Source organism: Sciurus vulgaris (genome assembly GCF_902686455.1).
Source record: "Sciurus vulgaris genome assembly, chromosome: 5".
Taxonomy (NCBI): Eukaryota; Metazoa; Chordata; class Mammalia; order Rodentia; family Sciuridae; genus Sciurus; species Sciurus vulgaris.
Genome location: NC_136465.1, coordinates 5,041,522 through 5,068,982, shown reverse-complemented (window position 1 = coordinate 5,068,982; position 27,461 = coordinate 5,041,522). Strand labels below are relative to the sequence as shown.

Sequence of the window (27,461 nt, the reverse complement as noted above, 5' to 3'; positions counted from 1 at the left end):
AAGAAGAAAAAAGAATATGGCCTAAATGAAAGTTTTCTTTTTTAAATTCTTTATTGAAAGAATAACATGATGAACATTTTTTTTTGGTAGCACTGGGGATTGAACCCAGGGCCTTGTGCTTGCAAGGCAGGCAGGCACTCTACCAACTGAGCCATATGCCCAGCCCTCATTTTTTTTTTTTTTTTAATGTAGGGAAGACATATGGACTTTTAAAACATTATGCCCATATTCAATATTACTTCTGTATCAAACTATTTAAAATGTTCAATATATTTCGCAATACATTTACAAAAATCAAGAGCAAGCTCCTTTTTTACTACATAATGACCAGTTTTTAAAGACTCCATTCTTTCATTTCCATGCCACTGGCAGGAAAGCTGCCTGCTACAGAGAGCGCTTCTAACAGGCGCTCTCCAGCGGCAGAGTTCTCAGTGAAATGCCCCCATGTTTTGGTGAATGTCTCAAAACCTCAAGACCTACGATCGATATGAAAAACACTGTTTTCCTCTTTAAACAGGAATTCAACAATCTGTCCCACAGAATTCAGCACTGTATTTTCGTTGGATGTTCTGTGCTGCGCTAAATGTCTAAGGAAGATGATAAGAGTGTGCCAGCAAGCCATTAACCCTTGGGCAAGATGCACAGATAGCTGCTTCCTACGGATGTGGAAGGGTTCTCCGGGTTCCTAGAGACCTCTCAGAAAGGTGTTCCCGCCGCATTGCCCACTCGCTGAACCCACGTTGGGTGGACGGGCAGAGGACACCACAGGGAACCCAGCAGGCAGAGGGGACAGGCCCACCTCCTCGCTGCCCCGACAGCCCTGGGCCCTCAGCACTGAACGGCTCCTCTTCAGCCAGTTTCATTTTTCATTGACCTTCACACTCACGTATTAATTGCACCTGCTAAAAGTGACACAGCACAGATCTGTAACTGCCTGAAAGCACGCAGAACCGCAGTACAGGATGAGGGCTAGATTTCACACTGAACAGAAAGTTACAAAAAGAACAAGGACTTACTCAGGCGGCATGCTTGTCATGACTAATGTTCTTGTTGGCTGGAGATTTCAAAAAGAGAAGGAACAAAAAACAGTAAAATACGTTAAAAAAACGTTTTCCCACAGAAATAAACTTTAATACGTTTTTTGAAAAGTTACGTCACATAAAAACAAACATTAAAACATCTATCAAAGGGGAAAAAACCTCTATATTCCTGGGAAAAACAGCCCACGAGATAGAAATTTACATACTATTCCAAAAACCAAACCAAATAATCCAGACTCGAAGCAGAAGAGCGGAGTCCACCTGCTGGCTGGCAGGCCGTGTGGACACGCAGACCTGAATGGGAGGAACTGCAAACAGCCTTCGCAGGCTTCCTGCCTTGAGGACCCCAGGTGACCACCCCCACAGAAGCCTGGGTCTCCCTTAATGGTGCTAGCATCTGCTACGGTCTGAAGTCGTACCGTTTCCTTAAAAGACTTTACATACTTTTTTTTTACTCACTAAGAAATGCACACTTACTGTAAAAAAAGTCAGATGCTATAGTCAGAAAGCCTAATGACATTCCTCATAGAAACAGAGAAAGCCATCATGAACTTCACCTGGAAGAACAAGAGACCTCGAATAGCCAAAACAATCCTGAATAGAAAAAGTGAAACAGGAGGTATCACAATACCAGACATTATACTATACAGCAATAGTAACAAAAACAGCATGGTATTGGCACCAAAATAGACTGGCAGACCAATGGTACAGAATAGAAGACAGAGAGACAAAACCACATAAATACAGTCACCTCCACTAGACAAAGGGGCCAAAAACATACAATGGAGAAAAGATAGCCTGTTCAACAAATGGTGCTGGCAAAACTGGGAATCCATACGCAGTAAAATGAGATTAAACCTCTATCTCTCACCCTGCACAAAACTCAACTCAAAATGGATCAAAGACTTAGGAATTAGACCAGAGACCCTGCACCTAATAGAAGACAAAGTATGTCCGAATCTTCATCATGTTGGCTTAGAACCAGACTTCCTCAACAAGACTCCCAAAGCACAAGAAATCAAAGCAAGAATCAATGAATGGGATGGACTCAAACTAAAAAGCTTTTTCTCAGCAAAGGATACAATCAAGAATGTGAAGAGAGAGCCTACAGAGTGGGAGAAAATCTTTTCCACACTCAATTCAGATATAGTACTTATCTCCAAAATTTATAAAGAACTTACAAAACTTTACACCAAAATTACAAAGAACCCAATCAATAAATGGGCCAAGGAACTGGACAGACACTCTACAGAAGACGACACACAGGCAATTAATAAATATATGGAAAAGTGTTCAATGTCTCTAGTAATTGGAGAAATGCAAATTAAAACAACTCTAAGATTTCACCTTACTCCAATTAGAATGACTATTATCAAGAACACAAATAATAATAGATGTTGGTGTGGATGTGGGGAAAAAGGCACATTTTTACATTGCTGGTGGAGTTGCAAATTGGTGCAGCCACTCTGGAAAGCAGTGTGGAGAATCCTAAGAAAGCTTAGAATGGTCCCACCTTTCTCCAGTTATCCCACTCCTCGGTTTAATACCCAAAGGACCTAAAATCAGCAAACTACAGAGACACAGCCACATCAATGTTTATAGAAGCTCAGTTCACAATAGCTAGACTGTGGAACCAACCTAGGTGCCCTTCAACAGATGAATGGATAAAGAACTCTGGTATATATACACAATGGAATACTATTCAGACAAAAAGAATAATAATATTATGGCATTTGCAAATAAATGGATGGAATTAGAGAATATCATGCTAAATGAAATAAGCCAATCCCAAAAAACCAAAGGCCGAATGTTTTCCCTGATAAGTGGAGAATGATATATAATGGGGGTGGGGGATGGGGAATGAGAGAATAATGGGGGAACTTTAGAATATATAGAAGGAAATAAGAGGGAGGGGGGTACGAAAAATGGTGGAATGAGACAGACATCATTACCCTATGTACATGTGTGATTACACAGATGGTATGAAGCTACATTATACAATCACAGAAACTAAATGATGTACCCCATTTGTGTACAATGAATCAAAATGCAGTCTGTAAAAAATTAAAAGTTAAATAGAAAAATAATGATTAAAAAAAAGAAATTATTATTTTCTATTTTTCAACAATTTGGTAATCTATTGAGCCGAAAGCACATTCTCTGGGAGTGTGTCAGTGTATTTTAATTTTGGCTTTCATTTTGGATGGTTTATTACTAGCAAAAGTACACCTGATTTTTGTGTGTCGATTTGATATCCTGCAACTTTGCCAAACTCATTTATTATAAACATTTCACAGCCTGTATTTACCTGGATCCTCATGACTCATGACTCTGCAGTGCACCGAGATGCCTCCAAAGCAGCCTCTGCATGGCAAGACCCTTAGCCAGGCACAGCACATCCCTGGTGTCCTGAACGGCCAGCGTGCAGTGCGTGAGGGACAGAGGCCTGCAGGGGACCGCTGGCTGACAAATGGCAGACCAGGAGGGGCCTGTGTGTCCGGAGACAGAGGAGGAAGACTCTGGGGAGCAGGAACCGAAACAACGAGCAAAGGAAGGATCTAAGGAGCAACGGTGCTGCCGCCTTCCTGCCATCCCTCTGGACATTCCAGGGTCAGCCCTTGCGTATTTCCGACGCCATACATGAAAGCCCACGTGTGGAACCCACATGCGGCTTGTGGGGTCAGGAGGAGACCAGGCCTTTCCCTATGTCTCTAACCATCACACGTCACCAGGCCGAAGCCCAAGCCTGCTCTCCAGCACCATCCACGTATCAGTGGCCCACAGGCCCAGTGATGGACCAGCCCCACATGGTCTGTGGAACCGACAAAAGAAATATGTGGTGTTCCAAATGTGGGGGGTGCCTATCTCCAGGCCACCAGGGACAAAAACAGGGAGAAGAAAAACATCTCCACTAGTGGAGCTGTGTGCAGTGTGAAGCCTCCCTATGCTCAGACCTAACCACGTGGTAGCCTTCGGTCGCAACACCAGCTCCCTGCGTGGTGGCCCTCTGGTTTCAACACCAGCTCCCTGCATGGTGGCCCTCTGGTTTCAACACCAGCTCCCTGCATGGTGGCCCTCTGGTTTCAACACCAGCTCCCCGCATGGTGGCCTTCTGGTTCACACCAGCTCCCTGCATGGCGGCCTTCTGGTTTCACACCAGCTCCCTGCATGCTGGCCTTCTGGCTTCGACACCAGCTCCCACATGGTTGCCCTCTGGTTTCACACCAGTTCCCTGCATGGCGGCCTTCTGGTTTCGACACCAGCTCCCTGCATGGCGGCCTTCTGGTTTCAACACCAGCTCCCTGCACGGTAGCCTTCTGGTTCACACCAGCTCCCTGCACGGTGGCCTTCTGGTTTCACACCAGCTCCCTGCACGGTGGCCTTCTGGTTTCACACCAGCTCCCTGCATGGCGGCCTTCTGGTTTCACACCAGCTCCCTGCATGGTGGCCTTCTGGTTTCACACCAGCTCCCACATGGTTGCCCTCTGGTGTCACACCAGCTCCCTGCATGGCGGCCTTCTGGTTTCACACCAGCTCCCTGCATGGCGGCCTTCTGGTTTCGACACCACCTCCCTGCATGGCGGCCTTCTGGTTCACACCAGCCCCCACATGGTTGCCCTCTGGTTTCACACCAGCTCCCTGCATGGCAGCCTTCTGGTTTCAACACCAGTTCCCTGCATGGTGGCCTTCTGGTTTCACACCAGCTCCCTGCATGGTGGCCTTCTGGCTTCAATACCAGCTCCCCGCATGGTGGCCTTCTGGTTCACACCAGCCCCCACATGGTTGCCCTCTGGTTACACACCAGCTCCCTGCATGGCGGCCTTCTGGTTCACACCAGCCCCCACATGGTTGCCCTCTGGTTTCACACCAGCTCCCTGCATGGCAGCCTTCTGGTTTCAACACCAGTTCCCTGCATGGTGGCCTTCTGGTTTCACACCAGCTCCCTGCATGGTGGCCTTCTGGCTTCAATACCAGCTCCCTGCATGGCAGCCTTCTGGTTTCACACCAGCTCCCTGCATGGCGGCCTTCTGGTTTCACACCAGCTCCCTGCATGGCGGCCTTCTGGTTCACACCAGCACCCTGCATGGCGGCCTTCTGGTTCACACCAGCTCCCACATGGTTGCCCTCTGGTTTCACACCAGCTCCCTGCATGGCGGCCTTCTGGTTTCACACCAGCACCCTGCATGGCGGCCTTCTGGTTCACACCAGCTCCCACATGGTTGCCCTCTGGTTTCACACCAGCTCCCTGCATGGCGGCCTTCTGGTTTCACACCAGCTCCCTGCATGGTTGCCCTCTGGTTTCACACCAGCTCCCGGCATGGTGGCCTTCTGGTTTCAACACCAGCTCCCTGCATGGTGGCCTTCTGGTTCACACCAGCTCCCTGCATGGCGGCCTTCTGGTTCACACCAGCCCCCACATGGTTGCCCTCTGGTTTCACACCAGCTCCCTGCATGGCAGCCTTCTGGTTTCAACACCAGTTCCCTGCATGGTGGCCTTCTGGTTTCACACCAGCTCCCTGCATGGTGGCCTTCTGGCTTCAATACCAGCTCCCTGCATGGCGGCCTTCTGGTTTCACACCAGCTCCCTGCATGGCGGCCTTCTGGTTTCACACCAGCTCCCTGCATGGCGGCCTTCTGGTTCACACCAGCACCCTGCATGGCGGCCTTCTGGTTCACACCAGCTCCCACATGGTTGCCCTCTGGTTTCACACCAGCTCCCTGCATTGTGGCCTTCTGGTTTCACACCAGCTCCCTGCATGGTTGCCCTCTGGTTTCACACCAGCTCCCGGCATGGTGGCCTTCTGGTTTCAACACCAGCTCCCTGCGTGGCAGCCTAGCAAAAGTGCTGTAGTCATGATCACATGAATCCTCAGGAAGGTCTTGCTCTCACACCAGTACTGCCAATTATGTCCCCAGAAAGTGAACTCTGGGCCACAGTTATAGCTGGGCACAACTCCATGTCTTCCAACAGATGAAGCACTAATGAAAATTGGCCAACATAGGATGGAAAACCACCCGCCCTCTAGAGCAAGGAGCTGCAGGTCACGTTCCAACAGGACGAACCCTGAGAGTCTGGCAGGAGGACAGTACTGTGTGGGTGCACGCATGTGAGCACCCGAGAGCAGGCACTTGCTCAGACGGAAAGTACTGCTGCGCTCCATCTCCAGGACAGGGTCTGGCTGACAGCAAACACTTGACAGATGTCTGATATAAGTGCATCAATGAAAAATGGGAGATGAATGTTAATCTCTACCTACCAATACATGCATTGTATATTACCTATCAATCTTTAATGTCTTATCCGTTCAAATCGTTCAAGCTAAGCGATCATACTGGAGACCTCTATCTGGGTCAGGTAAAGGACAGCTTAAATAGCTCCAAGTCAACCAGGGGCGGTAAGTGCACCCCGGGCCCCGGGAGAGCAACTGTCTCTGTAAGGAAACTCCAAACCCTTGATGAGAAGAACTATACAGAGGGCAAGAAGACGATTCTAGGAAAGGGGGCTGGGCTTCCACACCCTCTGGCTTGCAGGTGTCTAATAAGAAATCCGGCATACCAAGGTCCTGTCCGCAGGCCCAGCTAGAGGACCCGAGAGGCGAGGGCCCTGCGGTGTGAGCACCCTCCTGGAGTGTGCCAAGGCCGTGTGATGAAGGGCCTGGCCTGGATCTGCTTCCCCGGGTTAAGTGAGGGATTTGAATATGTATCCAGAGGCACTCTGACTAATCAACGAACCTCCTAAGAATAGGACAGCTGGTGAGGCCTGCAACCACCTAGAAGCAAGTTAAAGATAAGTAGGTGGGTGGGTGGAGACACGGAGAGGTATGTGGTGGGTGCGTCCCGAACCAAGGACAGGACAGGCACTTCACGGAGGTCAACAAACATGAAAAAATGTTCAACGTCTCAAGCAATTAAAGAAACGCAAATTAAAATGATTCTAAGATTCCAGCTCACTCTAGTCAGAATTGCAATTATCAAGAACACAAGTAACAATAAATGTTGGTGAGGATGTGGGGGAAAGGTACACTCATACATTGCTGATAGGACTGTAAATTGGTGCAGCCACTCTGGAAAGCAGTATGTAGATTCCTCAGAAAACCTGGAATGGACCCACCATTTGACCCAGCTATTCCACTCCTCAGTTTATACTCAAGGGACTTAAAGTTGGCATACTTCAGTGATACAGCCATATCAATGTTTATAGCAGCTCAATTCACAATCACTAAACTATGGAACCAACAACCTAGGTGCCCTTCAATAGATGAATGGATAAAGAAAATGTAATGTATATGTACACAATGGAATATTACTCAGCCATAAAGAGGAATAAGATTATGGCATTTGGTGGTAAATGGATGGAACTGGAGACTATCATGCTAACTGAAATAAATTAACCCCAAAAAACCAAAAGCTAAATGTTCTGATACATGGATGTTAACACACAATAAGCAGGGGTGTAGGATAGAAGTTCCGTGGACTAGACAATGGGGAATAAAGGAAAGAGAAGGGGGATGGGAATAGAAAAGACAGTAGAATGAAGGGGACGTCATTTCCTAGGCTCATATAACAAATACATGGCCAGTGACACTCCATGTCATGTACAACCATAAGAACGGGAGGTTATACCCATTCCACACAGGTGAATTAGCGCATTCCAGAGATCCGTACTCTTAGGGAGAAGAGACAACAGAAAACCCAGTTTGCTAATCTTTTTTTTTTTCTTTGCAATTGTTAAATTAAATTTGGCCAAAGGATGCCTCTATACTTTAAGTCCATACACAATGGAATGATTTGATTTAGTCTTTTAATTTAATTTAACTTAGGGCCCAAATTAAATGAAGGCAGAACTCAGGAGTACACTTTTGTAACAAAAAGAGCTGAGTTCCAGCCCAGCACCAGCGGCTCAGCTTCAGTCGCTGCCGGTGGGCAACCATCAGGCCTCGCCCCATAGAAGGGACGTGCTCTGACCCTAAGTGGCGGCCCAAATGGCGAACTGTTCCTCCAACTCTGTCCTACGTCATGTGTCGAGAGTGTTGCTTACCAGGGCTGGAGACGCAGCTCGGTGGCAGAGCACTGCCCAGCCTCCGTGAGGCCCTGGGTTTAATCCTGAGGACTGCATTTAAAAAAAAAAAAGGCCTCAACTTCTCAACAGTTTGGTGTCAGACATGGGATCCAGACATGGGTGCCGCAGCAGCTGCACCGAGCCAGCAGGAGGAGCACCTGGGGCCACACCAGGAACGGGCGCGGCTCAGGCTCACCTGGCTCCCAGCCCCGCACACTGTGCGCTGAATCCTGAGCTTAGGTGAGCACTCTGGACTGCACCCTGTGGATATGCATGGGTCAGGCAGAACTCGGGCTGGCTGGGGAGGTGGGGATGGCACGAGAAGGCGGGAAGGTGCGTCCACCTGAGTCCAGGAGTCTGCATGCCTCCCCCTTGGAACAAGTGTTTTAGAGAAATAGGTGAACGCCGCCCCCAAACAATATAACAGTCACAGTGGCCACAGTGGGGCAGATTCACCCTGAACAGAACCTCTCTGGGGTGCTCTGGAGGGAGCAAGAGACCCTGAGATTCTCGGACACAGGATGCATCTTTGATTGATATGCAGAGGCTTCTAGAAGACTAGCCAGGAGGCTTAGGCAACTGCGTGACGGGAGACTACCTGATGCGGACCGGCGACTCCACTGTACCTTCTCTTGCTCTCTGTCCTCTCCTACCTCCTGGGAACTTACTGACCCATGTTTGGTTACTTTCCCAGCTAACGGTGCATGTGGCGGGCGGGTACTTAAAAGTTGAGCCCTTGGGTCAGTGAGGTCTGCATCACCCTCCCCGAGTGCCTGGCCAAGATCTAAGCTCCAGGAGAGAGACCAGAGCTCTGGGTGGCCCGGGGAGGGTGCGCTGCCTGCTGGACTCCACGACAGCGGTACTCTGAAGTCAGGGGTCCAGCTGAAAGCCGACTGGGCTGGAAAGCATCTCACAGTCCGGATCCTTCCCTTTTCCCTACCAAAAAATTGGTAGATGGCTTTAGCTAAGGCTCATGCTCCAGCATAAACAAACAAGCAAAGGAAAAAAATCAGCAATCGTCGGGCTGACGAAGGTAAGTTAGCTCCCAGTTTCCACCGAAGAGAGAGTTGGGCTGAACTTCCAGGGACTCGCTCTTGGCTGCTCTGGGTACCAGTCATATGGAATTGAAACCAGTCTAGAAAGGAGGGAACAATCTTGGACTTTTTGGCCAAACAACCCTCCCAGGGGCTAAGATGGTCAGCAGTCATTCTGATAAACACACACGCTGGATATGAAGACATTTAACAAACTGTGCTGCAGCTCTGAATCCCCTTTCCACACATGCTGGGGGCTTGTGTATGGTACTGAACTCAACAGTGTTGTACCAGTCTTTCTCCTGATGTTGCTATTATAGAAGGCTTAATTTTGAAGGTGGCTGGTAGTGTTTTTTTTTTTTTTTTTTTTATCCCTGCTATCAAATACATTAAAGAAATTTATCAAGAGGGACTGACACTGCATGTTAATGGGAAGCGCTAACAGTCGGTTTGCCAGCATAGCAGATGACGGCCTGAGCTTCCAAAAAGTCTCTCGCCTTTGTTTCTTCTGCTGAGTCTGGATTACGGACGTAAGTCACCAGTAAGTCACCAGGTTAACGGAGCACCTAGACAGCTCTTTCAACCAGACGGTTCTCAGCGAATGATGGTCCACAGTCGCCATCACGCTCTGGCATGGGTTGGACCTGAAATGTCCCCCGAAGGCTCAGGTGTTGAGGGCTGGCCCCAGGGCAGAAGTGTTTGGAGAGGGCTCCTGGGAAGCTGGATCCGCACAGCTTCGACCTCACCAGTGGGTTAACGCACTGAGGGCGTCACGGCACTCCTGGAAGGGGGTAAACTGCAGGAGGGAGCTAGCTGAGGGAGCTAGTGGAGGCGAGCACCTCTGCTCTGCCAAGCCCTCCTCACCATGATGCCCTGCCTTGCACGAGGCCCAGAGCAATGGAGGCGGTCGACTTTGAACTAAAACTTTGAAACCATGAGCCAAAACAAATCTCTCCTCCTCCAAGTTTTTTTTCCTCAGCTATTTTGTCACAGCAATGAAAAACAGACCAACATTCCCAACACAGACTGCGACTAACTGGGTTCAGTGTATCTATCAAATACATGAATGTATTTGATTGACACTGAACCATTGTCTTGGTTTGGTATGGTCCTAGTGAGGACTGCACTTCAGTCTTCTGAGCCTCCTGACAGAACGGCGTGCTGCATCCTCTTAGGTTTTAAATGCTTGAGCACAGCTGTCTGGGAGTGTTGAACGGTCTCCCTTTGACTTGATCGGTAAGAACACAAAGACTTACATTCAACTGATGTGACACTGTGACTGGTGAGTTCCATGCTGAGACCACATGACTCCATCACAGTGACAGGAGCAGTCAATGCTCACGTTTTGGTCAATCAAAATTGACGATGAATGCCTGTCATCCCAGTGGCTCAAGAGGCTGAGGCAAGAGGATCCCGAGTTCAAAGCCAGCCCCAGCAACTTAGAAGGCCCTAAGCAACTTAATGAGACCCTGTCACTAAATAAAAAGAAAATGAGGGCTGGGGTTGAGGCTCGGTGGCTACTAAGCACTCCTGGGTTCAATCCCCAGTATCAAAAAAGTTGAAAGTTTCACAAATCCCTTCCTGTTGCCACCTCCCCAGAAACTCTAAGCCCCTCTTTCTTTCTGCAGCTCCATCTATTTAAGCTCCAACCACCTGGAACTTTCTGAGTTTCATACTTTATGACTCCAATTACTTGTATATGATCTAATTTGTCTGCCTTTTCTGTTAATCTGTCCGTCATCGATTCATTTTGGCAGACTCAACGAGGGAAATCAGAGGTACGGGGTGACACGTCCCTCGCCCCTTCGCCTCCACGGCACTTTAAGCACAGCTGGCACTGGCATGCTGTCGGGGTGGACAAAATCTCTTCCGGCAAGTCGACGCACTCTTTGTCCTCTTAGGAGGCTACCGCTATGGGAAATCCACAAAATGTCACACGTACACAAAAAGAATACTCAGCGTACAAGATAAAACCTGCTGCCAGTAGACAGATCAAGGCCAGCTCGGGGAAGCTTGTGGCTCTGTGTTAGTGGTTTCATCTTCGATGGGCGCTGGTCTCTGTCTTAAGGGCCTCATCTACGAGACGTCACGCTAGATCAGGCCCAGAGCACCACAGGCTCGATGATTCCGAAAGTCTTGAAGTAGCAGTTCTGTGAATCCTGACCTCCACCGAGTGTTTACATGGGAATAAGAGCCATTTCTCACCGTAGCCATCGATCTATAGAACACTGGCGATGTCATACTTCAACGACAACGACAGCGATAAAGAAGCTGAAGATCTAACTACTTTACTTTCTCTAATAAGGGTAACCTGGCCCCAACTCCCAACACGATCTACAGTGAGATTTGTCCTCAAGCACAAATCTAATGCTGGTCAGTGAACTTCGTGTAACATCACTGAAATAGACCAAGTCGACAAGTCAACATAAGGAACAATAAAATAAGGGCTGAAAAATCTGATGGGGTTCTACATTTGAGTCTTGGATGGGCCACGTTACGTATCCCCGTTTTGCTGAAAGCTGACTGTGACACAGTCACTGTACCTGAGCCCTATGCCCCTAGAAAACAGAGCGATGGTCAGGAATCTCCTGGCCTGTGTTCTGAGCAAAGGCTGATCTGAAGGACCCTCCGCTCTCACACGCGCCCCTGGCCATGCGGCGCGCTCCGAAGCTGTCCAGGCCGCACGTCTGATCCGACACTGGGAGAAGAGTTCGATACAGCTGTGACTACCAAGACACAACTCGTGCATCAGGTCTTCCACTAAAACCCTGTGAAGCTGTGTAGTAGGAAGAGTGACTTAAATTGTTTTAATTTCAAACTTCAAGTTTACTTTTGGTTGATTTCCAATAAAAACTGATGGAGAGGAGGAAGCCCTGGCGTCACTGATGGAGTCAGGCCTAGTCCCTCCTGTCACCAGTCAGGGCCTACACGCTACTAGCCAGAGCAGTGCACCAGGCCCAGGACCAGGCAAGGGGTACGAGGTGGACGTACCTGCCCTCAGTGAGGCCCCCACGAGCACAGTGAAGCAATCACAGTGCAGTCAAATGACAGCTGTGACCAGATGGAAGCACGGTATGAGGACAAAGGGAAGAAAACCCTGCCCGAACTGCGGGGTGGACGGCAAAAGCTTAGAGACAAGTGACGAGCTGAGTCTTTGAGGAGGAAAAGGAGTTGGCAGGGGGCAGGGTCCCCACTGACCGCTGGACAGGACAGAAAGGCCGGCAGGAAGCATGTGTGGAAGGACGTGGCTGCAGGAGCCTCGAGAGCTTTCCCTGGCTTGGCCGAGGTCCACCCGGGGGCAGATGTCATAAAGCTCTCGTAAGGCAGCAAAGAACTGTCCCAAGCAGAGGTAAGGTGACAGGCATAGAGTCCCCAAAAGCCTGGATGGGCACGGGTGGAGGTGGCAGCAAGCCAGCGAAGACCAGAAGGGATGCTGGCCTCCGACCATGGGCGTGGGGAGTGCCCGAGGGTGGCAGGGTGGTCTGCCTAGGGGGACAGGGCGATGGAGGGTGGGAGGGAGGGCGGGGCGAACCAGGACACACAAGCACATCTGGGAAGAATCACCAGTGAGCACGCTGAGACTTCTGGGCGGTCTACCTCTGCACCCAGGGGCTCTGGTTCGCTATGCAGCCAGGCAGGAGGCAGAGGCAGGGGCTCGCAAGGGTGAGGCCAGCCTGGACGATGCAGGGAGACCCTGACTCAAAAGAAAATAAAAGTGGGCTGGGATAGGGCTCAGCAGCAGAGCACGTGCCTGCCACGTGGGAGGCCCTGAGTTCAGTCCCCAGCACTGCAACCAAACACCTATTTACTTCTGGTAGCACACAGCTGTGGAGGATAAGCCATTAGCCACCAACACACGTTAAAAAGAGCAGCAGTCCTCAAATGGACAGTCTCTAGTGCAGAGTCAGAGAGGGACTCAGACAGATCACCTGGCAGTGGATGAGTTTGGAGGGGCCTTCCCTAACTCCTAGGAGGGTGGAACAGCCAAGGAATTCAAAGACCTGGAGCAGTACCAAGGACATTCCCCAGCCTGGGCATCAGGGGGCGAGCACCACCGTGCGTCAGCCACCACTGACGATGGGCAGCTAAAAGAAGTCACCACGAAGTGAAGGGCCCACCTGACTGTCACAGCAGAGCCAGCAGCAGGGCCTGGCTTGGGGGCCCACAGGTTTGCTTTGCTCATGGGCTTGCTTGTATTCATCCAGCACAAGAAGAGAAACGCATAGGCATGCACGCCGACTTCCAGCCCAAGCACACGACCTCAGAAATGGAAAAGCACATCAGGACTGAACTTTGCGGGCAGTCTCAAGAAAAGCTGGAAACTTGAAGCTGCTATTTGCAAATGCGTTCATATAACGCTCATTTTCCACTCTTATTCCGGTCACATATTTCACTTTTTGATATATCTATTACAAAAAGAAAAACAACCCTTTTATGTTTCTAACACTGTTATTAAATGGAAAAAGAAGGGGCGGGACTCTTCCTGGACAGGAAAGTGCTGGTCTGTGCAGTCACACAGGCTGGCAAGCCAGGAGAGACCCCAACCAGAAGACACTGGGCACCTGGAGCCCCGCACTGGTTCCAGAAATCGCAGGGGGCGGGCAGGGGGGAGCGAGGGAGGGAGGGAAAAGGAGAGCAGATGTCTGGGAAATGCAGCGGTTTATTTCTGTTAGTAAGATCAAAGGTGAGTCAAATTAAACAGATACACTTGTTTTATTAGCAATAAAAAAGAAACATTTTAAAAACAAAACACGCTTTGAAGTCTTCTGGGTTGAGGTACCAGTTATGGTAACCAGCAATGTTATTAGGTAACCAGCAATGACACTTTTCCTTTAAAAGAAATGAGGTAAGGAGATAGAGCACACATTTGCAAAGATTCGTGATGTGTTCGCTGCTGATGAACTATTGATTCCATACGTCCAGGTAAAACATAATCATATGAATTTTGACTATAGAGAAAATAAAAAGACCAAATCAAATATGACAAAAGACAAATTCTGGAGCCGTGCCCTGACACCACTCCTGGGGATGTCCTTATACCAGACTTCCGGTGGCCACGGCATTTAGCTTCTGAAGGGCTTCACCGTGGGCCCCAGGCCCAGCTCCCGGCACCAAGCAGCGTGTACGTGCATCCTTCATGCTGCTGATCCTGCTCTTGAACGCCACAGATTTCACACTCCATGAAGCAGATGCTGGGCCTAAGTTCTGTAACTTCCTTACACCAACAGTTTCATGACCTCGTCGTCCTTCCTTACATGAACTCTTTCTACGTAGAATGCCAGAGACTCCTAAGATTCAGGCGACTTTTCCCAAAAAGCATAGCATCTTTTCTAAATGTTCTTAATAGTGACCAACACCCGTCTGTGGTTTTGAATGCCCACTGTCCTGGGTAAAGGAGCTTCTACTGTGAAAAGCAAACACAGAGAGCCCCGTGGCCACATCACTCAGAGCCCGCAGGCAGTGCTTCATCTTCTAGCAAACTAGCCTCGAGAAGCAGGGAAGACGCTGCAGTGAGAGTGGTGCCTGGCCCCCATCCTGCTTCTCCATCCCAGAGAAGAGTTCCTGGGAGGGGGAGCCCAGAGGCCTTGTTCCAGGAAAGGATGTGCCTAAGGAAGAGTGTGTGGCTGAGGGCACCTTCAAGGGGCTTTCATGGATTCCGCCTGGGGCGATAGGGACACTCCCTTCCCCCAAACAGTTTGAAAACAGGTGGGCAGGGGCTCTGCACTTTGAATCATTAGGTGTGGACTTTAAAAAGCCGCACTTGCTGGGCACCATGGTGCACGCCTGTAATCCAAGCAACTAGGAGGCTGAGGCAGGAGGAGCTCAAGTTCAAGGCCAACCTCAGCAATTTAGTGAGGCCCTAAAATATAAAAATAAAAAATGAAAATAAAAACAAATAAAAAATAAAAATCAAAAGGTCTGGGGATGCAGTCCAGCAGTAGAGTGTCTCTGGTTTCCATCCCCAGTATTTAAAGAAATTTAAGTTGCACTCAAATTGCCTACCTTCATGTGTAGGGCAGAAAGCTACTCCTTTCACCAAGCACTCTGCATTCGACCCCAGACTTACCAAGCCAAGAGGGGGTTTGGCAAATCTAGGACTTCCTGGCTAGTGCTGCTCTTTGAGAGACAGGAACCTCACCTACAACTCCCTCCAGGGTCACACTACAAACTCCACACGTAACACTGCTCTGACTCCCAGTTTCCAATCCACAATCCCTCCTTCAGTTAAAATTCACCTAAGTAGAACTACATAGTAAAAAATGTATTTAAAAAAGGCAAAAAAAAAAAAAAAAAAAAAATCTAAGAATCGACTATTAATACTAAAACAGATTTTTGTGTTTTTTTTAAAAGAAAGATAAATAGCAAATGTGTTTTAAAATGAAAAGCAGAAGATAATTCTGCATAAAGATGAAATGGTATAACTTCAAAAATGAGTGTTTGAAATAGAAAATCACTGATAATGAAGGTAAAATAAGTGCTTTATGCCAAGTTGTACATAGTTTGATTGTACATGGTATTTTCTTTAATGGATTCTCCATTGATGTATGAACTAAGACTTACCTTATATCCAAAAGATCAAAAGCATATGGCAAAATGCTACTTGAAATGCATCAGTTTATTTTCTAATAAATTCTGTAATAGTGCCTCATGGATTTTAAATTGCAGCTTTTAACTGTCAATCTTCTGTGTACCCTCTTTCCTTCTGAATAATCCTGTTTTTTTTATTCCTTTTTAAAAATATATCAAGATTATCCTGGAGCGATGTCCAAAAACTTGCATTCCTAAATATTCGGAAAGCAGTACTTTTAGAAGAGGGAGCGTTAGGGAGACTTAAGGAAAAGCAGTGATTGAAAGGCCATGGTGGGTAGGCGGGCAGTCACCACCCTCCCCAAGGGTCTGCCCTGAGACCAAGGCATAGCCAGGCACCTCTGTGCACACGCACGGCCCCACGGAACTCGGCCAGCCTGCGAGCACCGCTGTGAGGCCTGTGCAGAGGGTCTGCAGGCCACCCTCCCCTGCCCACTTCACCTTCTGGCTTCCACTGCAGGGTGCAAGCCTTCCAGGGACACGTCCAGCCGCTCCTCCCCAGGGCTACCTCCAGAGAGGGGATCCTTTCCAGCACTCTCCCAGTGAGCAAGCAGTACGACTTCCCTTCGCTCCTATTGGACAGCAGGTAGTCACATTCCCAAACCAATTATGGGTAAGAGGAACAGAACGCCCAGGATCAGCTGCCTGGGGACAGAATGGACACGGGGAGGTGGGGGCAGCAGGAGGCAGGGGCGGGGACAGCACTGAAGGACGAACACCCCCCATTGAAGACCAGGTGTCTGCACCAAGGAAGCCCAGAGCTGAGCATCAATTTACTCACCCAATTCCTTTACTCCCCCAAAATACCTTTTAATTTTTCTAAACATAAGGACTCAAGCTTACTACTTCAGCAGGTTTTTTTTTTTTTTTTTTGAGTTTCTGCATATCTCAGACTGATTAATTTGGTATTTCTAAAGCAAACTGCCATGATACACTATCACTTAGCTAATATCTGCCAAGTGGTTCTTCTAGGAAGCTGGACCTTAGAAACCAGCAGCTAGAATTATTTAAATTGAGCTGGTGCACTCTCCTTTGCCGAACAACAGATCTTAGCTAGCCTCACAGAGCTCCTCTCTCTATGCCCTGCAGGTCTTGCTCAGCAGGGAGTGAACCCTGATCTTAGCTTCCAGTCTTATGTGGCCCAAGATGACTACCAAGGGCCCAAGGGGACCCACCCTGACTGGTCCTCATGTCCACCACCCCCAGGACAAGCACATTTGCTGATTTCTGAACCACACCCTTCACAAAGCCTGCAAAATCAGCCACTCAGCACTGAACATGGAAATAATGCTAAAAGAAAGATGGAGCTCTTTGAAAATTCTATTTGATGCTTTCTATACAAATATTTTCTTTCACACATGAAAAGAAAAAAATAACATGCTAATGGGAGTTGAAATCTACTGTGGCCATCAAGAAGCAGCTGGTTTTCCAAAGGCTTCATAGAGTAACATCTGTTGGCTACCCCACCTGTCACAACCAGCTCAGTCCCCCTCTGCCAATTTTGGGTTGGTTTTGCCATGAGAAGCTTATCAAAGTAATCACAGCTTACTAAAAACCCATGCTAGGAATCAAGAACAGCTTTGGTCTCAGTAAGGGCATCTCTCAAGTGAGGGCCACAGCAAGCACCTAGCCACAGGACAGGCCCTATCTCCCTGCAAGCAGCAGGAACAAACAACGGGAAATTATTTACCTGGACAGTTACAAAGTGTCATCCCCGAGAAGGTGTGGCAATTCCCCTAAATGTGTAATAACAAACACTCATGCTGTACATCCAAGAAAAAAATAATAAATATCACCTGTCATGTGGATGAGTCACTGCTATTGCAACTCGAGAGTTAAATTTAAAATCAAAATCACCCACAAGAGGAAATGCTTCCAGCCGAGCCTGATATCTAAGGCAAAGACCTAGAATTACTGCAAATTGGAAACCCACACTGATGAGATGTTACTGCCTCTGTGACAATGACACAGTCATCCAGGGAGCATCTCCTCAGAGCCAAGCGGCAGCGGGAAGGAACCCAGGCCTTCTGCTCAGGAGTCAACGCTGCAGCCACCAGGCACCGGGTGCTCAGCCCTAGATAAGAGACCACTCCTGCACAGGCACCGGAGTCTCTCACGAGTGGAGGACAAAGAGCCATGAGGAAATGCACAATGACAAGGACATCACTGATGGCCGGGAGCCCAGCAACGGCCTAACACAGCTGCTCACACGCCACAGAGGTGAGCGCATCGCTACATGCTCAGAATGCACTGGCTGCAGGCTGGGCAGTGCGTGGCCAGGAGGCTGAAGAGATGAGCTGGACAGTCCATGTGCCCACGGGTTGAAACTCCAGCCAGGTGCAAGTGTGAGCAGTTGCTGCAGCACACGCATAGCCAGGTGTGAGCGTGTGCAATCGCTGCAGCACACACATGCTATTACCCGTTTGCTTCCCAACCTACTTCAGAAACTTTTAGAAAGGTAGGCTTTCCATCTTGTGTGTAGTTCCTTAAAAAAAATAAATAAATAAAATAAGATAAAGACCACCATCACAGTAAGTACACTGCACTTCTGCGCTTGGCTCTCCGTTTCTTCCAGGCCGCGAAGCTCATGGAAGTCACCGGTAAAGACTTCAGGGCTCCGACCCAAGCTGGCCCTCTCATGCAGCAATCTGGATTGGCAGAAATGGCTCCCAAATGAGATTTTAAACGTAGCCACTTACTAAAAGCAACCCAGTTGAGGACTAAAGGTTCTGCTGAGGATGAGAACCTGTTGAACAACAACAAACCCAGAAGTCACAGAACAATGGAAAATGTTGGGGGTTCGCAGTTGGGGCTCAGTGGCAGAGCACTTGCCTACCACGTGCAAGGCACTAGGTTCAATCCTCAGCACCACATAAAAAATAAAATAAAGGTCCATGGACAACTAAAAAATATTCAAACACACCTTGAGTGGATGATGTGACATAATGAGGGGGTGCGGCAGGGGGCAAGAGAAGAATGGAGGAACTTTGGATGGTGTGGGGGGAATGGGGCGGGGGGGGGAAGGAAAGATCGTGGGATGAGACAGACAGTATTACCCTATGTACACGTATGATCACACAGGTGGTAAGAATCTACACCGTGTACAAGCACAGAAATGAGAAGTTGTACCCCATTTTTGTACGATGAATCAAAATGCCATCTATAAAAATGAAAAAAAACCTTGGAGGAAAACATTCATGTACTTTTACCAGAGTGCCAGTAACAATCGCACATTTTTTAGCTTCTTCAGCTTCTACTATCTTTCTTTGCTACATACATATTATAAGCTAAGAGCATGGAGGTAATGAAATTGCTTAGATCCTCCAAATAAAAATGGCTCTACAGGGCCAGGCACAGTGGTACACACCTATAATCCCTGTGGCTTGGGAAGCTGAGACAGGAAGATCACAAGTTCAAGGCTACCTCAGCAACTTAGTAAGGACCTAAGCAATTTAGAAAGATCCTATCCCCAAAATAACAATGTAAAAAGGGGTGGGGATGTGGTCAGTGGTTAAGTACCCCTGGGCTTAAGCCTGATACCAAAAAACAAAACAAAACCCAAAACAACAAAAAAAGCTCAAAAAATTCATGATTTTATGTTTAAAATAATGTCTTTGATTTTCCCACTGATTTATACAGTGACTTTTCCCATTAGAAGTGAAACTGAATCAAAAATGCTCCAACAGAAGTTGTAACTCTGAGATTCTGCAATTCTTTATTGAACAGTTAATTGTTTTCGCTCTTTAAGAGAAATTAAGTTCGTCTCAAATGTTTGTCTTTTGTAAACAAGGACTACAAAGTTCACCTTTTAAAATCCCTTCTCTTGACTTGGTCTTTATAGCTCTTTTTTTCACAAAGGTCTATGCTGTTTAGAAAAGTCATCTTTTTAATGAAATGTAATGTTGGACTACAGTCCTGAACAACCTCCTCACTGTGATCGATTAGAAAAGCTGGCCAGAGTGTAAACAAACAAACACGCACCAGCTACCAGAGAGCCAGGCACGGAACAAGGAAGCAGACTGTAAGACGCAAAGCAACACACGAGGCCCAAGTTCCCCGGGACACCCAGCCTCACAGGACAGGGCCCAACCGCAAATCATCTCAACTCCTGATTAGAAGATAAATGCAAGATAACCAGGCACATGAGATATAGAACATATGACTGAAAACGAAGAGAAACAACAGACAATAAAAACTGAAGCAACAGGGAGACAGACAATGGAGTTATCGGGCAGATTTCAAACTACTTATGCTTCACCTGCTCAAAAACATAAAACACAAGATGAATAATTTTGGCAGAGAATTACAAGTGACAAAATCAAACGAAATTACAAGGACAATATGAAATGTGAAAACTCAATGTGTATGTTTAGCATCAGAATAGATAAAGAGAGAAAGATGAAATGGAAGTCAATAAAAAATACCAGAATGAAAAAAAAGGTATAAGAAGACAAATATACAGGAAATCATGATGTACAGGCCACAGAAGCAAAGGCTAGCACACGTGATTGCGTTCCCAGCCGGGGAGGCATGAGAAAACGGGCAGAAGAGAAGAAATAGCAGCTGGGAATTTTCCAGATCAAAGACAGGAAGGACAGTGACCCTCAAGAAAGCTAACAACAAAAACAGCACTGAAGTGTAACAACCACGGTGAAGCTACAGAGAACCAAAGTTGAGAACCCCGATGCTCAGTGTGCTAGAGCCGCCTCTAGCACCCCTCTTCCGGCAGGTTCCGGCAACCTTTCCCAGGCCACCCTCCTCCGGAGGGTGCTTCTCCAGCCACAGGCTCCACACGTCCCTGTCTTCCTGACCTGCCTACCTTTTACCCTGGACCTTCCTGTTATTCAGAGTCAGAATTCAGGAGAAGCCGCTCGTACTGGGCCTGCTCTGCAGGGCAGCCAAGGCAGGACGTTCCCTGAACGCATGGCTGTAAGCTTCAGATTGGGAATCAAATCATCAACTGAATCTCACACTGCTCGATGACCACAGAAACAGCTCTCAGGTGAAGACAAAAACGGCACCCACACTCCAGGGCCAGCCGCCTGCACCGCAGTGCGCGTGGGTCCTTCCGGAACTAGCCAACAGAAGGGCTGCCGTGAACTTACTTCTCTTAATGGCAAAATTTAATTACAAGTTTTCTTTTTTTAAGAAAATAAGTTTGGTGCTTGATAAAATCTAATCCTTTAATATATAGTTACACATAAAAACATGACTGAGTTAAAATGTCTCAAATTTCAGCTTAATACAGATTAACTTGAAATCTAACAGGGAGCAAAAACAAGCAGGCAAGACCTCCATTTCCTCGGGTCACCGGGGATGACCGAGATACTAAGGACCCTGGAGACCTGCGAGCCACAGGCCAGAAACTTGTTTTTAATTCATCAGTTCAATCCCTGTGCGGTTCAGGAGGAGACTCTTACAACAAGGAAACTAGACTCTGTCAACTGGTTACAGCCTAAGATGCTGACATAAAACCTCTCCCGCTCCACACTGAAAGATCTCAAAGTACCAGGATGTTGTGCATTTAAAACCTAAAATTGCATATTAAAAACATGTCTCATTCTCCCTGGTTACTGTGACACAATAAACCATGATCACTGACCTCTGCACCGCCCTCTAGACCTGCACTTCAGAAACCCTCAGGCCCCAAGTGCTGCACCTTGGGTCACTGCCAGCGTGGCATCTGCTGCTCTCCGTGCCCCCCACAACTTTAACTCAGTTTCTGTGTGATGCGTCCTGGGCCTCATAAAAATGGGACTCAGAGTTTCAGGCCAAAGCTTGATGTGTTCCCACAAAAGCCATCTGGGTTCTCGCCCCGTCTAGGAAATACTTACTGATATTACACAAGGGCACAGCCCCGTCGGCCACAGAAACCTCCAGGAGTCTTGACCAGCTGGCAGAGCAACAGGGCCAGCTTGCTCCATCAACAACTCCGTCCTGAGCAAGACCCGGCTCTCAGTTTCACGTACGAACCTTTCCAACGTTCACCCACAATCCACTTTTTAGGTAAATGTAAGTTGCACAGACTCGTTTCCTCCATCCAATGGAACACTGCGAGGTAGCAGCACTCAAAAGTCTAAAACAATACCCCTCCCCACTGACCTGTTGGCCTTTCCTGCCTTCCTTCGGCTCCTCAGCAGGCTGGACGCAGTCCTGAAAGCGTTCACGAGGGCCACCCGAAGCAGCCTGCCTTGTTGGTTCACCTAAAACCCAAGCGGACCGAAGGTTAGTCAGAACGTAGGTGGAACGAACACTAAAGCAACGTCAGCAAAACAGAAATGAGGGATCATTCCTACTCATGTCCAGTGGCAGCGGGAAACAGGCCCCGTGTCCGCACGCACACGTCTTGTTCTTTGAAATGTGAAGGTCCCTGTCCCTGAATTGACAGGCATTCGCACTATCAAGCGGACAAACGTGATGCTACATTGTAACCAAATGGGAGGGCCTGTCCCTGACCACCCAGTTCAGAGAATTGCTTGGGACATTACATGGAGCTGACTTCCAGTTACAATGTAGCACCACATTTGTCCATTTGATAAGGCAAGACAACATATGCCTGTTCTTAGGCACTACACAAACTTCAATTCTCAGATTTTAAAACAATGATGCGGACCAGCTCCTCAGAGAAGGGAGTTCTAAGTAGGGGGCTGTCGGCAATCTCAGGTCTGGGGTGAGTTTCTCCAGAACACAGTGTACAGTGCAGAGCTCCAGATTTCAACCTGCAGATGACAGCTGGGTGCACTCCCCCAAGATTCCCACCTTAGAGCAGCATCCTGCCACGAAGACACAAGAGCCAAGACGCCATCAAGTAAAGTGTGGTTCCGTTAGGTGCTGCACCATGTCCCCTGAAACCCAGGACGAGGCGAGCCGTGTGAGGCGCACCCGCCTTCCGCTACTGCCCCCCCACCATGTGGTGCTCTGTTCTCCTCTCCCCGTCCCCAAACGGCCGTCCTCTTCCTAAAGTAAAGCTAGATTCTTAAAGAGGACCTAACAAGGGCTGCGATGCAGTCCCAACACCTTGGCACAAAGGGCTTGCAGGGGCCACTGTCCCAGCCCCAGTCAAGTGATGGCCAGCCTAGCTGCACATCTCAGTCACTCACTGAAGCATCTATCAACAAATACCTATGACGCGGGGCTCCCACTGGAGATGCAGATGCACAAGATACTGTCCCAAAGAACAGGAAAGGATGTCAATACAATATGATGCAGAAAACAATGTCAGTACTCTTCAAATTAAAATCCGCATCACTTGAGAACATCTACTTTACAGACAGAACACCGACATAACCAGGTATAACTGTCTGGAAAGTCTGATTTGAAAACTCTTTTCAAAAACAGTTCTAAGTAAAAAATACAGAACAGCAATGGTGAAGTGTTTTCCTGAATTCAAACTAGGTATTTGCAACCTGGGTCCTGTAACATCTCAGTCAGGTTCTGAGTCAACATTCCCTGCCTATGAACCCCCACACCGAGACGCCAGCCACTGGACGCCCTGTTCCCCTGCAGTCTAGTGTCTCCCCACGCCCTGTTCAGTCCCAGATGACTGACTGCCCCACCAACAAGGACCCTGGCCAGCCAAGCAGGCTGGTGAGGGCGGCGGGTGAGGGTTGTGTGCAAGGCCTTCATGCAGTTGTTCTAAGATGGTGGCGAGTCCTCACTGTTGCTCACTGTTCCGGGGACCAGGGAGTCGGAGATCTGGGCGGCATGACCAGGTTCTGGTGCAGGCTCTCTTCCTGGCTTGCAGAAGCTGCCTCTTTGCCGTCTTTCCAGGGCAGAGGAGCAAGCCTCAGGTCTGTCTCATCTTCTATAAAACGGTAGTAATGACATCGTGAAGGCGCTAGCCTGATGGCCTCCTCTAAGCCCGACCATCTCCCAAAGGTCCAGACTCCAAAGGCCAGCACGCTCAGGGACGGGGCTCCAACACATGAATTTTCAGGGGCCACAGTTCAGTCATAGATTTTCCTGATCAAATCCCCCACTCCTCATGCTAACTTCTCTATGCTGGGATTCAATATCTAAGTTTTCATAAAACAACCACATTCAGAGGTAAAAGAATTCCATCACTACGGAGTTTTTATATTATGCTGTATTATCTGAAAGGTTACCATTGAGAAGTCTGTTTGGGTTAGGTGTCATCGAAATAGTCACATCAAGGAATCTAGCAAATGGTCATCCACCTCTCAGCGTGAATGAGTTAAACCACCATCTTCACCTCTCAATGCACATAAGTGAGGTTATAAAAAGTTCTGATGCAGAGGGAATGTGGAGTGTGACCACTACGGAGGCAGAACCCGGCTCTGGCAGCTTGAGGGCAGGAGTGACTCAAGCCCCAGAAGGACGGAGAGGGAGGGGAACGCGGAGAGGAAAGCAGCCGCGTCGAAGGCAGACGAAGCTCTCCTTTCCAACGTTGTCTTCCTGCACGTCCACTTCCAGGACGGGCGAGGGAGTGGGAACGCTGGTACCGTGCCACGTCTGAGCAAACGTCATGGGTTCCAGCAATACGAAGTCAAGGGCTAAAAGGCTTCTCCAGGCGATTTCAGAACCCAGGATTCTAACATGCAGATAAGCATAATATTATCCTAAGGGGAAATTTTCTGAGTCCCAGATATATGAATAATGAATTTAAGAACATCAAAGGATGCCAAAGGGTAAAACTATGGGGGAAAAAAAACCTTAAAAGATAACTACAGGAACTTTCCACCTTTGGGATATGTGCAATTTATTCACAGGCTCTACACAAGCAAGCCTCATCTGGGGCTTTGCTCACTCTCTGCTGTTTCAACTCAAGTTCACTCTGCTAACTTTGGGGAGGGGTGGCAGAATTATCTAATCATGGTCTTCAATAGATTGTACAGAAGTTTCTATTATATAAATATCTGAGAGTTGAAATATGGGTTATATGTAAATCAGTTTTAACACTTCGTAATTTTCCCACTGGGAGTCCTCTGTGCCTTTTGACTTCCCTGGCTCTCACGGATGGCTTCTCTTGACTGTGCCTTTCCTACTTGCCTGAGCTCCCAAGGAAAGGGGTGGGGCTCTGTATTAACATCACCTCTCAGTGTCTGCCTGAACACCTGCACATAGTTGATGCAGAGCAAACATCCAATTGATGAAAACGAGCAAACACCCAATCAGCTAGATAATCTGCAGCCTGTCTTCCTGTAGCCAGCCTTCCTGGCTTACCTGACACCCACTCTGAGCTGTTCAGACTGTCTGCTGGCTTAAGGCCCAGGGAGCAGGTCAGCCACCAGAGAAGAGGGCTGAGCAACGCTCCTTGCCACACTTGGGGATTATCTCAATTGTCCAGAAGTGCAATCATTACTCAACTTAAAATATTTAAGGAAAACATGTAAGCCTATTTGCTACAATAATCCACACTTCCTCTTGAATAAAGAAATATTCAAGTATACAAAAGACTATAAAATATGAACATTTAAATGTCTACAAGTGGACAGGTTAGTGGACAGCATAACGAATTTTTTTAAAAAAGGTATACATTCTGAGGCTTTTAGTGATTTTTTTAAAAACCTGAGAATTCTCAATGCTGCAGACCCAATCTAGAGTTCTAATTCTCTGCCTCGGGATTATGCACTATGCACACACATGCCCTTCCCAACTACTGTTGCATTTTTGCCCCTAGATCTGTCGTGAGATAATGAGTCCCACCTTAAAGGCCGATCTCCTCTCCAGGCAGACGCTCCAACTCATCACAGCCCTTGTCCTTCAGAGCCAGGGTGTGACCCCGTGGTCCTTCCCAGGTAGAGCTGTGGGCAGAGGCCTTGTGCACCTGAAGTCAGCACAGGCAACGCTGGACATGTCACAGACTAGCACAGCAAGGTGAAGCGTCTCGCGACAACGGCTGCCGCAAGGTGTAGAATGCACCAGCCACCTGACCACACCAGAAGCATCAGCCACCTCACTAACAGACCACACTGCAAGGCAGCTCCAAAAGACACCTTTCAGACACTGCGGGCTTTGCTAACTGCCACAGTGGATGACAGAAATGAGCTGAACTTGGTGACATCACCAGCTGATCCACTGGCACAGTGGATGTCAGAAAGTTTCTCACTGGTAAAATTTGTGGGCTTACAAAACTGGACTGATTTAAAGATTCCAGGGGCAAACCTTACCCAGGCAGAAGCAGAGCATGGAAATCCAGAATGAGCCGCAGATGGCATCTCTGGATGGCCTAAGCACACAATGGAGATGCCTGGTAGCCTGGGGCTGAAAAGATTAGACACGTGCCTGGAATACTGGTCAGCCTCTCAGGTAAGGTATGGGTAGTCAACCAGGGACAGACTGGGGCTTCGGCACACCTGTCTCTGTTGGACTGAGTCCTCTGCTAGTCAACAAATATCCGAATCATTGTCTGGAAGGGTAGCCAGCCATCACCACCAGCCTCGAACAGCTCGTGACTACTAGCTAGGAGAGACTCTGGCAGCGGGACACGCAGAGTCGCTCAAATAGCATGCACATACAGAATGCTGACAAGGAAGTCTGCATGAAACAAGTGGGCAAAGCCAGTGCAGGGCAAAAAGGACCCGCATCGCTGGTGGTCACATGGTGCCCTTTTGCCCCCTTCACTCCTGAGGCAGCGAGGAGCCCAGCTGTGCACCAGCTCTGGAACCCTCCAGCTGGGCAGCTCAGACCAGCATCAGGTGGTGAAGAGCTGTGGTCAGCACCTACGGGCAGGAGAGATGCTTCGATGGAGCTGGCTGCTCTACAGGCTTCCTGCCTTGTGCTCTCAGGGGCGCTGGTGCATACCTTCACCCCAGCTACTCAGGAGGCCGAGGCAGGACCACCGTTGAGTTTCAGGCCAGCCTCCGCAACCCACTGAGACCTCGTTGCAAATACGAAAGCCAAAGAAGCAGAATCTCCACACCCATACGAATTCGCCGGGGCCTTTTCCCCAAGCTCAGACCACAGTTCCAGCAGTGTTTTCTGGACCTGATACACAAGAAAAGGCAACGTTCTCCTTTCAAAATCCTTCCACCTGCACAGCTGAGCTGCCTTCTAACGTCCAGCTGCAGGTGACTAATCTGCAGGGTACAGACAGGCTGAAAAGCACAGCAGGGGACGGTCTTTTTATCAGCAGCAAACATGCACCATGAAAATCATCTGCTTGTGGACTGGTTTATCAATTTGACAAAACTTATTGGGCAACGGTCTCTCTCCCAGGTGATCTTATTAAAAACTCTTATTATACATCAGCCTTAATGAATATTTACCATTAATTTGGGGGGTAGGAAAACTTGATTTGAGCCCCAATACTATTCCTCCCTCACCCAAGAATTCTTTTCTCAATAGTCCTACATTATAAAAAATTTACTTGTTTCATTAAAAACTTTGTGAAAAAGTTTTATCATTTATATAAATACCTACAAACCTTGATTTGGCCCACAAACCCTGAAGTATTTACTGATCCATTACAGAAAATTACTGACCCTTGATACAGATTAATAAAAAATAAAGTATGTCTATCGATACCAATTTGGAAATCCGTCATTGTAAGTTTTACTTAAAAAGGCAGCAAATTTCAAGGCAACGGGTTAATTCTCCATATGCACAAGCATCCTGTGAGTTTGTTCCTCTGCACACTCAGGTGTCTGGAGTGAACAAGGTCAGCAGTGACGGCTCCCGCAGCTAGCTCTATGCCAGTCTGCTCCCCACAGTATCCAGGGTTCACTTAAAACACATCAGATTTGGTGACTCTTGTGCTCAGAGCCCCCAGGGACTTCA

The 27,461-nt window shown here is 48.1% G+C and overlaps 1 protein-coding gene across 3 annotated transcripts in view; it reads right to left on the bottom strand.

The window, feature by feature from the left end:
* Positions 1 to 27,461, bottom strand: part of MCPH1 (microcephalin 1) — a 211,684-nt gene that overhangs the window by 147,508 nt on the left and 36,715 nt on the right. For all 3 annotated transcript variants that reach the window (XM_079141817.1, XM_079141819.1, XM_079141818.1), the window contains 2 exons: positions 21,825 to 21,925; positions 1,017 to 1,054 (listed from right to left, as the gene is read on the bottom strand). In XM_079141817.1, coding sequence (XP_078997943.1) covers positions 1,017 to 1,054; positions 21,825 to 21,925 — 139 coding nt within the window. The remainder of the gene's footprint in view (positions 1 to 1,016; positions 1,055 to 21,824; positions 21,926 to 27,461) is intronic.